A 15,683-nucleotide genomic window follows, 5' to 3' on the forward strand; every position below is an offset into this window, starting at 1 on the left:
TGAGGTCCCTTCCAACCCTGATATTCTATGATTCTATGATTCTATGATCTGAAGTTATTAATATTGGCCAGGGTCTTGTATCTTATACATGTGTTGTATTCTTGGGTAAAACCCCTCACATAGAATTTATATGAAGGCCACACATCTATGTGTTGATGGCCCTTCAAGGACACTTAGCTCTCACAATGGGCCATCGAAGAAACACACTCAGCAAAAATACGGGCAACGTCTGCCCCCGTGAGGCACTAAAATATATAAGGACATGTGGTATGCTCATGTGGCCCTGGGCTCCCTCTTGAGCCTGTAACTTTCCACAAACAGAGACAGTGATCTTTGTTTGGGACAGTAAAATTCCATGCACAGAGCAGAGGATATAAAAGGACTCCTGAGACATCCCCACCTTCAGTTCTCTGGTCTGGATTTCTATCAAGGAAGTTCTGAACAAGAACTAATGATCCCCAACCTGTTTGGGTGATTCCAGAGAGACTTTTGCAAGTGAGCAGTTTATTCCTTCACTGCTGTGGTCCTGATCTCTGAACACTGAAACATCACTTGGATGTATCTGATCTCTCAACCATTTATAGCTCTTCTTCTTTTATTTTATTTTTAACAATTTAATATTTAATTGCTAAGGGATTGGCAGTGTCATGATTATTGGGTAAGATCTGAGTTATATATTGACCTGGCTAAGTGGTTGATCTCTTGAGGTTAGAATGAGTCTATACGTGGTGAAACTGACCACTCATCATGGAGTCCAGTATCTGGGTGGTGAGCCGAGTGCTGGGATACCTCAAGAGACTGCAATTTTGCCTTCCAGTTAATCAGTGTGGTGAGACAGAAGTTAACATTTGTTGCCATAGGCGGCGAGTTATATGGGCCCGTGGTGCCCGGGCATCAGGAATATTCCTGGCCCTGGGGCCTGGCTCCAACAAAGTTCAAGGCCGAGTCTCTGTCCTGGCCCCACCTGCCACCCCCCGCACATTCCCCGGGGTGTCCCCCTAGCCCACCTGCTGCCCCTGGGCAATTTAACATGGCCCAGGATGCCCCAGCTGCCACCACCAGCAGCGCAGTGGAGCTGAGTGGCTTCCTGCACGCCCGCTGCAGGTGGCTGCTGGCCCGTCCCTGCAGTCCGTGGGCGGCTGTGTCTCCACGTGCTGCCCCTGCTCTGAGCACCCCTGCATCCAACGGGAAGCTGCGGGGGAGGTGCCTGGGGGCAGCAGTGCATGGAGACCCCCCCGGCCCACCCTACCTAAGAGCCACTGCCGGAGGGGGTGCTCCAGGTGAGCACCGAACCCCCCCACCCTCTTCCAGAGCCTGCACCCACATCCCCTCCCCCACACCTCCTGCACCCCCCAAACTCCCTCCTGCACCCCCACAACACTCCCTCCCACTGCCAAATTCCCACCTGCACCCCCACCCCCTCCCTCCCACCCCTCTTGCACCCAAACTCCCTCCCAGAGCCTGCACCCCTCACCCCCTCCTGCATCTCCACCCCCTACCCGGAGCCTGCATCCAGCACCCAAATTCTCTCCTAGAGCCTGCACCCCAGACCTCCTCCCTGACCTAAACTCCCTCCCAGAGCCTGACCTCTCCCCCCTTCTGCACCCAAACTCCCTCCCAGAGCCTGCACCCTGAACCGCTTGTGCACCTCAATTCCCCGCCCCAGCCCAGAGCCTGCACCCCAATTCCGCCCCAGAGCCTGCACCCTCCCTGCACCCAAACTCCCTACCAGAGCCTTAGGAAGTTGGTGGGGAGAGCTTGGAGGGGGGCAGGCTCTGGGCATTCTGGGCACCACCACAATTTGTACAAACCTGCCACCCCCGTTTGTTGCTGGCCTGGTAGAATCTAATGAGAGAACAACCACCAGTCTAGGGTGAGGCTGCCCCATTTCTCAGCAGGTTGCCTGAATCTGGCATCCTCAGCTGTGTCCACTGAGGCACGGTGACATATGGGCACCACTGACACAGACTATTGCTCACTACTCCCAGGACTCTCTTAGACCTGACACGTATGGTCCATGCAGCAGCACAGAGGCCTGGTGCAGATCTCTGTTGTTTTCTCTAGTGAGGGGATCTCCCCTGATTTCAGTGGGGCTGCACCTACTTCCACCAACTAAGGATTTAGCCCAAATAATTTAACTAGAGATAAAGAATCATCAGAGACCAGTGAGCTGGGATTGGAGAGTCCCAGCTCTGCCACAGATTCACTGGGTGACCTTGGGCAAGTCAGATTCGCACTCTGAGCCACAGCCTCTCCATCTATTAAATGGAGATTATTATTATTGATTATTTCCAGTGCGCTGATACCAAAAGGTCCTAATCAGGGCCTTCGAGGGTGCACGCTGTAGAGTTCTAGGCACTGTGTGCTCCCTGGTAAACAACCAAGACAAGGCTGTGTGGAAACCTGTTTTTGCGGCCATAGTGTTTAGCTGTTTCATTAATATATTTGTCCTGTTTAAGAAGGACAGCAACTCCACGGATCATGACACACAAATAGCCTCAGTGCATATATCACAACTAAGAGGAGGGGTGGGGTGGGGGTCAGGATTCCCTATTCTCACCTCTACCACTGACTTATTGTGTGGCTTTGGGTAAATCAGTTTATCACTATGTGGCTCAGTCCCTCCAAGACATGGGGATAATGCTGCCTAGCAGCCTAGCTAAAGAGCTTCTAGATGTAGTAACCAGAAGTGTCAGGCAGAGCATATGTAAGACTCAGCTTCACAGTTCAGCTTCAGCCCCTGGGCAATGGGTGTACCTGTAGTTCCAGGTAAGGTGCCGTGTACGTGTGTAAATACCCGGCTAATGTCAGGTGTGGTGTTTATCTCCCTCCCTATGAGGGGCCTCTGCGCAGCATCCCGCCTTCCCAGCTAACGCGAGGGCTTACCCTTCCACCTCTCTCAGCTGTTGTCCTCCTAGCTTCAAAGCTGATTCCTTGCCTTGCTCCCTAGGCCTGGGTCAGGGCAAAGGACTCCCAAACCATACCCATAAATTGCCGAGGGAGGTTGTGGAATCTCCGTTATTGGAAATTTTTAAGAGCAGTTTGGACAGACACCTCTCAGGGATGGTCTAGATCAGTGGTGTCCAATACGTTCACCACTAGCCACATGTGGCTAATAGGCTATTGAATTGTGGCTAATGCATGTGGCTTTTTTATACTGTGGCTAATAAGAAAAATTCAAAACCACAAGTGTGGCTAGCATCGAAATTCTATTGGACACCGCTGGTCTAGATGGTGCTTGCTCCTGCCATGAGTGCAGGGGGCTGGACTTGATGGCATCTCAAGGTCCCTTCCAGTCCCATGATTCTATGCCAGGACTCTGCCTGCTACAGGCTCCCAGCTGGGAGGAACAAAAGGGAGCTTAAAGTGAAAGATATAAGCGGCACAATGGTCTCTTCCTTCACAAATTTGTATTTGAGATTTAGGAGCCACAAACTATATGATGCACAGTCTTTCCCGCCTGTATTACAGCTCTGCTCCCTACCCTCAGCTGCTTCTATCCAGCTTCCTGGCTTCCCTCTCTTCCCCTGTTCGGACTGTCAGCCACAGCGCTGCATGCTCAGGGCGCTCACGGCAGGTTCCTTGTCAAGCTGCAGCAGCTCCCGTCCCACCCCTGAGCAGAGGGAGTCCAACTGGATTGGGGAGGGAGGTGGAGATAATCCAGTGCATTACAGAGGGATGGAATGAGTGAGAAACAGGGATGGGGCCCTGTGGGAATAGGTGGAGAGGGGCAGAGCCTTGAGGGGAGAGGTTGGGCAGGTGGCGGGGACTCAGAGGTTCAGTTACCAGCAATTAGAAAGGGGACAACTTAATGAGTTCTACATAGACCAGTTCCACAGTTTGTCACACTGACACAGCACAGTGAGGACAGGAAAGAATTTAATGTTTCTCTGACCGTCCAGTCAGTGATTCAGGCCAGCTCTGCACAGAGCTTGGTCTGAGAGCCAGGGCACCAGGAGACAACTTTAGGTCTCTTTATGAGTAAAGAGCAGGAGCAGCTTGTCCCGGATCTGTTTGGTCCTAACCCCGTAAATGATGGGGTTTAGCATGGGGGGCACCAGGAGATACACGTTGGCAATGAAAACATGGAAATGCAGATCCACATTATGCCCAAACCGGTATGTGAGGGAGGAGAAGAGAGCTGAGATGTAAAAGGCTAAGATGGCACAGAGGTGGGAGCTGCAGGTCCCCAAAGTCTTCAGCCGGGCGTCTTTTGTGGGGAGGCTGAAGATTGCTCTGAGGATCTGGGTATAGGACACAGTGATAAAAAACACATCCAGACCAATCACAGAGAATAGCACAAAGAGGCCATAGTAACTACTGAGGTGGGTGTCAGCACAGGCCAGCTTCACCACAGCCATGTGCTCACAGTGTGTGTGGGGGATGATTTTGTTACTGCAATATGGCCACCGCCTCGCCAGGAGGAGATAAGGCAATACAAAGAAGCCTCCGCGCAGCACCACAGCCAGACAGATCTTGGCTATCATGGGGTTTGTCAGGATGGTGGAATGTCTCAGGGGATGGCAGATGGCCACGTAGCGATCCAAAGCCATGGCCACAAAGATCCCAGACTCCATCACTGAGAAGCAGTGCATAAAGTACATCTGGGTGAGGCAGGCATTGAAATTGATCTCCCTGGAATTGAACCAGAATATGCTCAGCGTTTTGGGCAGGATGGACGTGGACAGGACCAGGTCGGTGACGGCCAGCATGCAGAGGAAATAGTACATGGGCCCATGGAGGCTCATCTCCCTCTTCACAATGAACAGGATGGTGAAGTTCCCCACGATGGCTATGATGTACATGGTGCAGAAGGGGATGGAGATCCAGACGTGGGCCGCCACCAGGCCAGGAATGCCCAGCAGGATGAAGGTGGAGGGGTTGGTGAAGTCGGTTGTGTTGAAATCTGACATGGAGTAGGGGAGCAAGTGTCCAACGCTGAGGCAGAGCAATGTATCTTGCATGTACTGTACGTTCTCCTGACTTCTTGTATGTGCCCAGGGTCCAGGGTGATGGTCTCAGTACAAGTGCCTGGATGAAGAGACAATGTGAATATGAGACACTACGTGCACTACTGGGGCTCTTCTCATGGATGAAGCAGACTGGTCACTCGTCACACACTGAAAAATGGCATTTTCATTCTTCAGAGAAATGAATTATGAACCACTAACCCTACTAATGCCAATTCCATATTTCATGGTGCTACATGCGTCAATAATTCCTACACATCTTGATATGAGAAACCTTAATAGGCACTAGCAGGAAACACGAGTGTGGATACTAGTTATCCATCATTGTTTCTTAATACAATGAAAGCCAGGCTAGAGAGTCCATCATGGAGGGAGTTCCCTATTCTCCCAGTTGCTCAAAATCTGAGAGTGGAAACAAACCCCAAACCTTTGTCAAGATATGTGCCGGGGGATACACCCCATCTAGAACAAACTTCAGGGAAAAGATCAGGGCGTCACCGATAGCAGCTCCATGGAAACAACTGCTCATTCGCAGCAGAGGCCAAAACAAAGACAATGTTCGGATGCCTGAGGAATGGGAAGGAGAATAACCTGCTCTGGACACACACTCAGTTTTGGTCACACAGTCTCTGTAAAGGATATAAAAGATCAAAAGGAGTTTTACGATACAGGTTATAAGAATGGGAGAGGCTGTCAGTCATGGACAGAATGAAAAGTCTGGGACTCTTTAGTTTAGAGAAAAGACAAAGAAGGGGGTATATGACAGAGGAGAGGAAAATAAAAGAATGTAAGTAATTATACTCATATGGACAAACAGAACATTTACCAACCAGTAATATCTATAGACACTTTGTGCTTCAAAAGGGATAATTATCAGCAAAACTCTTTGGAAGGAAAAATTTAGAGAGAAACATGGGAATGAAACTGGGAGTTCTTTAAGAAGAATTTATTAGACAGCTAAAAAGCCACAATACCACAGTCAAGACAGCGGACCACATGGGTAAAACCCCGGTGTGACACTACACCCCATATTATGCTTTGATCTGTTTGATATCCTTATAATGACTTAAAATCTATCTTTTCTAGTTAAAAAAATTAGCTTTTGCTTTATCACAAACCAGTGTATGGGAGTGATAACTTGGGGCAGATCTATTCAGCGCAAGACAATATAATATTGTTTTGCACTCCAGATGGAGCAGCTGGGCACTTCCTTAGCGGTAGCCTCCCCATGCACAGCTGATCACAGCAGTCTGTAAATTCTGCAGCTGGGTGTGTCCCTACCTGTGTGTTTGCTGGTGAAAGAGCAGGCTTGGCAACTTATCACAGAACCACAGTTTGAGAGGGAGCCCAGCCTGGTGGGTCAGGGGGGCTCAGTGGCACCCCAGTTGCAGGTGGCACCCTGTGGGAAACCCGTCAGACCCAGTTCAGTGGGAAAGTGAATGCAGCAATTGGGGGCGGGGGAAGCGACATATGAAAAATGGGGGAAAAGATAGCAAGCAAAACATAATGGAATTTATGAAAATTGATAAAGTACGTTAAAGACATCAGGGAAAATCCATGCAGGGCTAAGGATGAGAAAAAGAAGATTATTAAGTATATTAAGAACAAAAGAAATGCTAGGAAAGGTTTAGGTCAAATTCCTAGAGGGATAAAGGAAATTTATTAATGTTGCAGAAAAAGTAGATGTGTTCAAGACGTATTTTTGTTCTGCATTTGGAAAGAAGCAGTAGGAGGTACTCCTATTCCAGGCGATGATGAAATACTTTCCAGTCCTTTAGCAGTCATGGAGGATATTAAACAGCATCTATAGTAGAACCTAAGAGTTACAAACACCAGAGTACACACGTATCTCATCATTCGGAACCAGAAGTGTGCAATCAGGCAGCAGCAGAGCAAGAAAAAAAAAGGGCAAATACAGGACAGTACTGTGTGAAAGCAGTTATCAACTGGCCATTGTCAGTGATTGGGGCTGTTTCTAGCAGGGTTCTTCAGGGATCAGTTCTGGGCTTGAGGCTATTCAATATGTTCATCAATGATCTGGAAGCCAATACAGAATCACTACAGATAAAATTTGCAGGCGACCTAAAGATTTGCAAAAAGTTTAACAATGAGGCAGCCAGGGCAGGCATACCGATGGATCTGAATTTAGGGGTCATTGTGTACACCCAACTCATTGTGAGCTTCCAGTGTGATGCTGAGACCAAAAGGGCTAATGCAATCCTTGGATGCATAAACAGGGTAGTAATGAGTTGCAGCAGGGGAAGGGTTTTACCTTCGCAAACGTCACTGGAGAAAACTGATTGTGTGAATTTCCAGGGTCCACATTTTAAAAAGGAGGTTGAAAAAATTGGAAAGGGGCAGAAAGGAGCCACAAAAAATGATTGCAGACAGGAGATAATGACTGAGAGAGAGAGAGAGAGAGAGAGAGTTGAAGAGCTTCCTCAATTTATTTCATCAAAAAAATGTCCAAGCTGAGATGTTCCTTGGGAGAAAACCATGGGTAATAATGCGTTCTTTAATCTAGTGGAGAAAGGCAGAGCAAGGCCCAATGGGTGGAAGCTGATGCCAGGCAAATTCCAATCGGAAATAAGGGCCAAATGTTTAGCACTGAGGGCTATTAACCATTGGGATAAACTGCAAGGGGAAGTGATGGATTGTCCATCACCTCATCTCTGGATGAAACATATGCTTGAGGGCTTGTCTATACTTAAAACACCACAGTGGCATTGCCGTACAACTTCAATGTGAACACTACTTATACAGATAGCAGGGTTCTCCTGATAGTTGGTAGCTAGGTTGAAGGAAGAATTCTTCCCTGAACCTCATGCTTTCTACACTGGGGTTAGGTTGATATCACTACATTACTGAGGGGGGTGGATTTGTTTGCTACTGAAAATACAATTTTTGGTTGTAGTAACAGAGGCATAGCTTGCAAGTCATGGGATGTGCAACTACCACTCTATTCGATGCTGGTTAGACCTCAGCTGGACTATTGTGTCCAGCTTGGGTTACCAACGTATTGGAAGGATGTAGATAAGCTGGAAAGGATCCAGAGGTGAGAGACAAAGAGGATCCAAGGGATGGAATTCAAGCCATGGGAACAAAGGCTAAAGAAACTGGGTATGTTTAGTTTGGAAAAATGGAGATTAGGCGAGGACAGACTAGCAGTCTTCAAGTACTTGAAAAGCTACTATAAAAAAGATGGAGAATGATTGTTCTTTCTTGCCAAGGAGGGGAGGACAAGAGGCAATGGGTTCAAACAGCAGCATAGAAGATGTAGATTAAATCTCAGGAGAAACTGCCTAACTGTAAGAACAGGATAACGATGGAACAGACACCGCAGAAGGTTGTGGAAGCTCCTTCGCTGGAGGTTTTCCGAGGGATATTGGACAGCCATCTGTCTTGGGTGGTTCAGACACAACAAATCCTTCCTTTTTTGGTAGAGGGTTAGACCAGATGACCCTTGTGGTATCTTCTAACCTTACAGCTCTATGTTTCTGTGATGCAAAACACCAGTATAGACCAGGACTTAGTCACACACAAGTTTCTGGGCTCAATTTAGGAGTAACTGGGTGAAATTTAATGGCTTGTGTTATATAGGAGATCAGGATGGATGACCTTAAAAACTTTCTAATAGTCCATATGAATCTATCAATAAAGAAAGTAGATCAGGCATTTATATTTACTGTGTCTCATGACACTCAACAGGGAGCATTCAATTACATTGAAAGTCTGAACATACAACACTGATACGATAAAACTGTAAAAATAATACATATTTGGCCTGTGGAATCCATTGCCAGGGATATTATGGGAGCAAATACTTTAGCCGAATGGGATTCACACATAGATTGGCCATTGTAGTTCAGCCGACTTCTCCAGTGAAGCTAGGAGAAAATATGTCTTGCTCATGTTGAATAAAGAATTGTTTTTTCATTGAGAAGCCCTAGCACCTTCATGCATTCCAGTAGATAAAGGTCAGGTAACAGCCCCCTGTTTACAGCCATAGCCCTGAGATGCAAGAGAAGGAGGTGACAGTATCTGTGCATTAACACACAGCAGGTTCATGGGGTCTTTTCTCCTACTCCAAGGGGAGTTTTGCCTGAGTGGTTCCTGAGCAAACTATCGGGTATGACCTCAGAATTTGTCCTCGTATTGTACATCTACTAACAGCTTTCATCCTGAAATTCAGCCACCTTGGGGATGAAGACCATCAGTTGTGGGGCAGGGAGGGCAGCACAGCATACAGGAAAATTTTGGCCCATGGTAGTGGAGGAAATTCATCACCTGTGGCCAGGGCCTGGGATGTTTAATGGGTGTGCAGAGCATAAAGGACCACAAAATTACTCTCTATCCCATCATTCTCAAGTAGTAATAGGTTTGTCGAGAAGGTGAGCTCCTCAGCAAGAGATGGGTACCTGTGAATCCTGAGAAGGAAGTGTCCTTCCTGGGAGTCCCCCTCAGGTAGCCGTGTCCCACACCGCTCTCAGCCCAGCATCTGCAGCAGCGTCCCACGTCGAGATCCGACACAGGGGTGTGCACGATTTATAATAGAGCTCCGTGCAATCCCAGGGAGGCTTGCTCAGCCTCTAGGAAGCAGTGGGCATCTGAATGTAAACTGGGTGGAGACAAGCCTCTCTGTGCTTCTGTGTTCCTTATCCACCTTTAGGAGTAAACAATAATTAAGGGACCTTCCCAAAGGGAAATGAGAACTGTGGGGCTCTGTGCTGAGTCAGAAATGAATTGGCTGCTCCGTGTATTTGTGATATTAAAAATTATAGTTGATTGATAAGAAAACTAGGGATAATGCCTAGATCTCCAAATGGTCTGATACCCTGTAAATGATCAGGAGGTCTGGGTAGATAGTAGACAGAGAGATCTGGAGAAAGAAGGCTGAGGGGAGACACAAACAATTTCTGCAGACACACGGGGCTGTTGCAAAGAGATCAGAGATCAGTAATTCTCCCAGTAAAAATCATCATACTGTGCAGCACCTTCTATTGAAGGATCTTCAAAAGACCTAGCAAGGGAAAGTCACTATGAGCATATCCCCATTGTACAGATAAGTAAACCGAGGCACAGGGAGATGTGACTCGGCCAAGGTCACACAGAGAATGACAGACGGAATCCAGGAGTCCTGACTTCCCTGCCATAACCACATTCTCTCCATCAGTAACTGAGTGCATGAGAAGAGGGAAATGGACTCATGCTCTAGCAGGGCCTATTTATTGGGTGGAGGTGATGGACTTCTCCATGGTGCAACCACCAACTGGGGTACTTCTGACCCCTCTGGAATTGCAATCTGGGTCCCTCTCACACTGTGAGGCTGTGACAAGCTGCAGTCCTCTCCATGTCTTGAACATACACAGCCGTACACAGTCAGAAACACACTCAGCTGCAGTTACATGAATTAGTTCACTAGCCACTCATGAACCAAAAATAGAGAGGCTCCAGCCAATTCCCCCAGCTCCCCCGCCAAGGACTCAAACGCTGTACCGTCTTGCCCTGGTCGAAAGCCTGACCAGAGTAATTTTATTATCCATTCCCCCTCTCTCTCAAGGGGAGAGGACAATGCACCAGCTCCATTTCCTGAGCAGATTTCTCTTTTACATTTCAAACAACACACTATACTGGGGGGGAGGTGTATTCCGTCGATTGGACAATGACTTTTTCATGCTATCTCTTTTTGTAGATTCTGGAGTCAAAGTGTAAAGCGCATACTCATGAACAGATTGGGCAGACAAAGTCAGCCATGAGCGCCGTGGTATCTATTGCAGTATGATGCTTTTCCTCGGCAGCTAACAATCGATTCATTCTCTCCTCTTCAAAGGCTTGAAAAGCTCTGAGTGTTGTATGTTGCCATGAGGATCTATTGACAATAATAAAACAGATTTATTAACTAGAGAAATATAGGTTTTAAGTGATTATATGTAATAGCAAACCGATCAAAGTTGGTTATCTAAAAAATAAACAAAATCACAGTGTAAGTTGTATACATTAGACAGGATTTGAATCAAGCAGTGTGTCACCCTGATGGGACAAACAGCCCACCAGTCTTCCATACACAGGCAAGAAATCCCTTCAGCCTGGGACCACATCCCCAGTTCAGTCCTCGTTCTTAATGTGTTTCCAGGCTTTGAGCTGTGGGGGAATGGGGCCACGTGATGATGTCACTTCTCTGTTTCATAGCTTTTGCCATGTGATGGTAATATCATTTTTCCAAGTGGAAGTCCTCCCCGTACGGTTAGTGGAAAAGTACAGGAACAAGATGGAGTCCAGTGTCATATGAGCTGGCCACATGCGCTTGCATGCTTCGATGAGTCATAGCAGGGGCCATTACCCATATCTGGGCTAGAACGTTCACAGGAAACTCCATCAGGTGGAATATGCTTCTTCTAAGGCCTATCGTATCTCTTAAGGAGCCATTACCATGAATGGTTCATCCACAGTGTGCTGGCTAGACTGCATGTTAACTACCTTGTGCATGTTAAGGAGCAAACACATTTGGAATACTGGTATATAGTTAATATTCATAATTTTAGGTACAAAAATGATACATGCATACAAATAGGGTAAGCTCTGGGTTGTTATAGAGCACCTCTCTTTGTATCTGTGCAGCATTGTTAAGTCATTGTGTTTTTACAACTGGTGATAACCCAATACAGATATTCATGAATGCCATGAGTTGGTGTGCCTCAGTTTCCCCCTACCACACAGCAGACCAGGTTTATTATGGTTTCCCTGCTGTGACAAGCTTTGAGCCTTTTTACGGGTGTTAGCTGAGAAGCAGTATCCCAAAAGGGATTCTTGTTTACTATTCCTAGCATGTCCAAAAGCTTTTCCCAACAATCATGCATGTTACATCTTGTCATGGGAATTACCATCAGTACCAAATTATTTCTTTTAAAAAATATAAGAATGTTCTTATCTTAGCAACAAACTTTCCATCATGAGATTTAACAATGACACCAAATCTTCTATCACAGGTAGGTGTTTCCAAATATTTTTTATTATTCCATGCCTTCTGCTTGGACAGTTCGGTTTGTTCAATACCCACTGTGTCTTTAAACACCTCCCTGAACCTGAACATGTGCTAAATTACTCGTTTTCCTGTCCCCTCAGTGTCCCCTTCAGCAGGGATCTCAATCAAAGGTCATTTTACGGATCTTGGTTTGACAGGGTCTGGTGAGGTAAGTTTGTTTAATAGCCCTATTAAACTTTAACATGTAGGTAAGTTTGTAGCACGAACTGTTCTGTCCTTCCGATATATTTTGTACTCTGGTATTACTGTGTCCCATTGATTATCCTCATTCCACCAAGTTTCTGTGATGCCTCTTATAGCAATATCTTCATTTAAAATGAGGCACTCTAGTTCACCCATTTTATTATTTAGACTTCTAACATTTCTATATTAACACTTTCAAAGTTCTCACTTTATCAGCTGTCTGCCATTACAGGATGTATTTGAACGGGAGTCTTCTTCATTTGTTTCTCATCAGAGCCTACCCGTATTTTATCATCTTCCATCCTCTCTGCCTTACTACTAGAATCTCCATGACTACAGCCTCCGCTAAGGGATGACTCTGTTTGAACCATGTGCTTTTCCGCACATGTTGGCTTTCACTCAGCTCTTAGTTTAAAAAATTCTCTATGTGCTATGTTAATTTTGAGTGCCAGCAATCTGGTTCCATTTTGGTTTCGGTGGAGCCCAGCCTTCCTGTGTAGGCTCCCCTATTCCCAAAAGTTTCCCCAGTTCCTAATAAATCTAAACCCCTCCTCTCTACACCGTCTCAGCCACGCATTGATACCTTGCAGTTCTGCCTGTCTAACGGGCCCTGTGCGTGAAAGTGGAAGTAGTTCAGAGAATTCTACCATGGAGGACCTGGACTTCAATCTCTTTCCTAGAAGCCTAAATCTGGCCTGCAGGACCTCTCAAGAGATCTGCAACCTTCGCACAAGGCAGGCAAGTCACCATGCAGTTCTCCCAGTCATCACAAACCCAACTATCTATGTTTCGAATGATCGAATCCCCCCTAAGTATTACCTGTCTCTTCCTAATAACTGGAGTTCCGTCCCCTGGAGAGGTATCCTCAGTATGACAGGAGACCGACATCATCTGGAAGCAGGGTCCCAGCTGCTCTAGTTTGACGTTCTTTTTCCCTGAGACTTTCATCGTCCTCAAAACCACAGAGGCTGCCAGACTGGGGGTGGGACCATTCAGCTCTGTCCCGGAAAGGTCATCTATGTATCCCTCTGTCTCCCTTAGCTCTTCCAGTTTAGCCACTCTGGTCTCCAAAGCCCATACACGGTCCTCTAGCACCTAACACCCAGTAATTGGGGAGTGTAGGGGCCTGGCTAAGGAGCTGGAGAGAGGTGTGTATTTTCTCATGGGACTGTCATCTGTGAGCCCTCTCCTGGAGCGAGGTGCCCAGGACAGGTCAGCACTTTCTAGTGACAGATCTGATAGAGTGTTGGGAGACTCAGATTCAAAATCTCTGCTCTTCCTGATTTGGACCAGGGACTAAAACACAGGTCTCTCGTGTCCCACATGAGTGCCCTGAGTACCAGGCAAATGGCAATTCTGTGTGGGGCATTGAGTCTGTCTGTCTGGAGCTCTTCCACTTTGTACAAATAAACCTTCAGAGGAGCAGGGATTTGAATCTGGGTCTCACAGACTCCAGGTGAGGGCACTAAACTGCGAGCTGGGGGTGCACACACATGCAAGCACTCACATGGACCCATGTGCAAACACACACACACATACACACACAGATACCCAGGTGTGACGGGTTGGATCACAGAAACTCTTGGGGGGAGGGATAGCTCAGTGGTTTGAGCATTGGCCTGCTAAACCCAGGGTTGTGAGTTCAATCCTTGATGGGCCATTTAGGGATCTGGAGAAAAAAAATTGGGGATTCGTCCTGCTTTGAGCAGGGGGTTGGACTAGATGACCTCCTGAGGTCTCTTCCAACCTGGATATTCTATGATTGGGAACTGCCAATGGATGTGCTTAGACTACTTCTGAGCCTGTTTCCCCTGCCAGCTTGAGACTTCAGAACCCTGCCTCGTTTGAGCCAGACACGCTTGCCTGCCACAAACCCAGGCCTGAACAACATCCCACAAAAGCTGCAGGCTGAACTGAAACAGCTTAAGAAGTAAAAAGAAAAGGAGTACTTGTGGCACCTTAGAGACTAACCAATTTATTTGAGCATAAGCTTTCGTGAGCTACAGCTTACTTCATCGGATGCATCCGATGAAGTGAGCTGTAGCTCACGAAAGCTTACGCTCAAATAAATTGGTTAGTCTCTAAGGTGCCACAAGTACTCCTTTTCTTTTTACTGAGAGAAGGATATGCGCAGCTGTTCTCTCTCTCCCCCCCCACCACAGGTATTAATACATACTCTGGGTTAATTAATAAGTAAAATGTGATTTTATTAAATTCAAAAAGTAGGATTTAAGTGGTTCCAAGTAATAACAGACAGAACAACGTGAATTACCAAGCAAAATAAAATAAAAAATGCAAGTGTAAACCTAATACAGTAAGAAAGTGATTACAGATGAAATCTAACCCTCAGAGATGTTCCAATAAGATTCTTTTACAGACTAGCCTCCTTCTAGTCTGGTCCCAGTGATCACTCACACCCTCGTGGTTACTGTCCTTTGTTCCAGTTTCTCTGAGGTATCCTTGGGGATGGAGAGGCTCTCTCTTCAGCCAACTGAAGACCAAATGGAGGGGGCTCCAGGGGCTTAAATAGACTTTCTCTTGTGGGTGGAAACCCCTTCCTCTCTCCTATCCAGAATTCAGTTCCAAGATCGAGTTTTGGAGTCACATGGACAAGTCACATGTCCATGCATGACTCCATTCCTCACCAGCCAAGCCACATTCCTGGGAAAGATCAGATGTGGATTGGCATCTCCCAGTTCATAGTAAGCTTAAGTGTTTCCTGATTGGGCACTGTCAAGGTTCCTTCCCCACTCTGAACTCTAGGGTACAGATGTGGGGACCTGCATGAAAACCTCCTAAGCTTACTTTTACCAGCTTAGGTTAAAACTTCCCCAAGGTACAAATTATTTTACCCTTTTGCCCCTGGACCTCCACTGCCAACACCAAACTTTATCTGGGTTCCTGAAAAAACGTAGTTTGGACATGTCTTTCTGCCCAAAATCCTCCCAACCCTTGCACCCCACTTCCTGGGGAAGGCTTGGTAAAAATCCTCACCAATTTGCATAGGTGACCACAGACCGAAACCCTTGGATCTTAGAACAATGAAAAAACATTCAGTTTTCTTACAAGAAGACTTTTAATTGAAGTAAAAAGAGAATCATCTCTGTAAAATCAGGATGGGAAATACCTTACAGGGTAATTAGATTCAAAACAGAGAATCCCTCTAGGCAAAACCTTAAGTTACAAAAAAGACACACAGACAGGGATAGTCATTCTATTCAGCACAGCTATTTTCTCAGCCATTTAAAGAAATCATAATCTAACACATACCTAGCTAGATTACTTACTAAATTCTGAGACTCCATTCCTGTTCTGTCCCTGGCAAAAGCATCATACAGACAGACCCAGACCCTTTGTTTTTCTCCCTCCTCCCAGCTTTTGAAAGTATCTTGTCTCCTCATTGGTCATTTTGGTCAGGTGCCAGCAAGGTTACCTTTAGCTTCTTAGCCCTTTATAGGTGAGAGGATTTTTCCTCTGGCCAGGAGGGA

The 15,683-nt window shown here is 46.6% G+C and overlaps 1 protein-coding gene across 1 annotated transcript; it reads right to left on the reverse strand.

Moving 5' to 3' along the window:
* Positions 1-3,965: 3,965 nt before the first annotated feature.
* On the reverse strand, positions 3,966-4,964 carry LOC141995766 (olfactory receptor 52R1-like). The gene has a single exon (XM_074967183.1). It carries the CDS (start codon positions 4,962-4,964, stop codon positions 3,966-3,968), a length of 999 nt encoding a protein of 332 aa, XP_074823284.1.
* Between the last annotated feature and the right edge of the window lie 10,719 nt (positions 4,965-15,683).

The sequence above is a fragment of the Natator depressus genome, chromosome 1 (genome assembly GCF_965152275.1).
Source record: "Natator depressus isolate rNatDep1 chromosome 1, rNatDep2.hap1, whole genome shotgun sequence".
Lineage (NCBI taxonomy): Eukaryota > Metazoa > Chordata > Testudines > Cheloniidae > Natator > Natator depressus.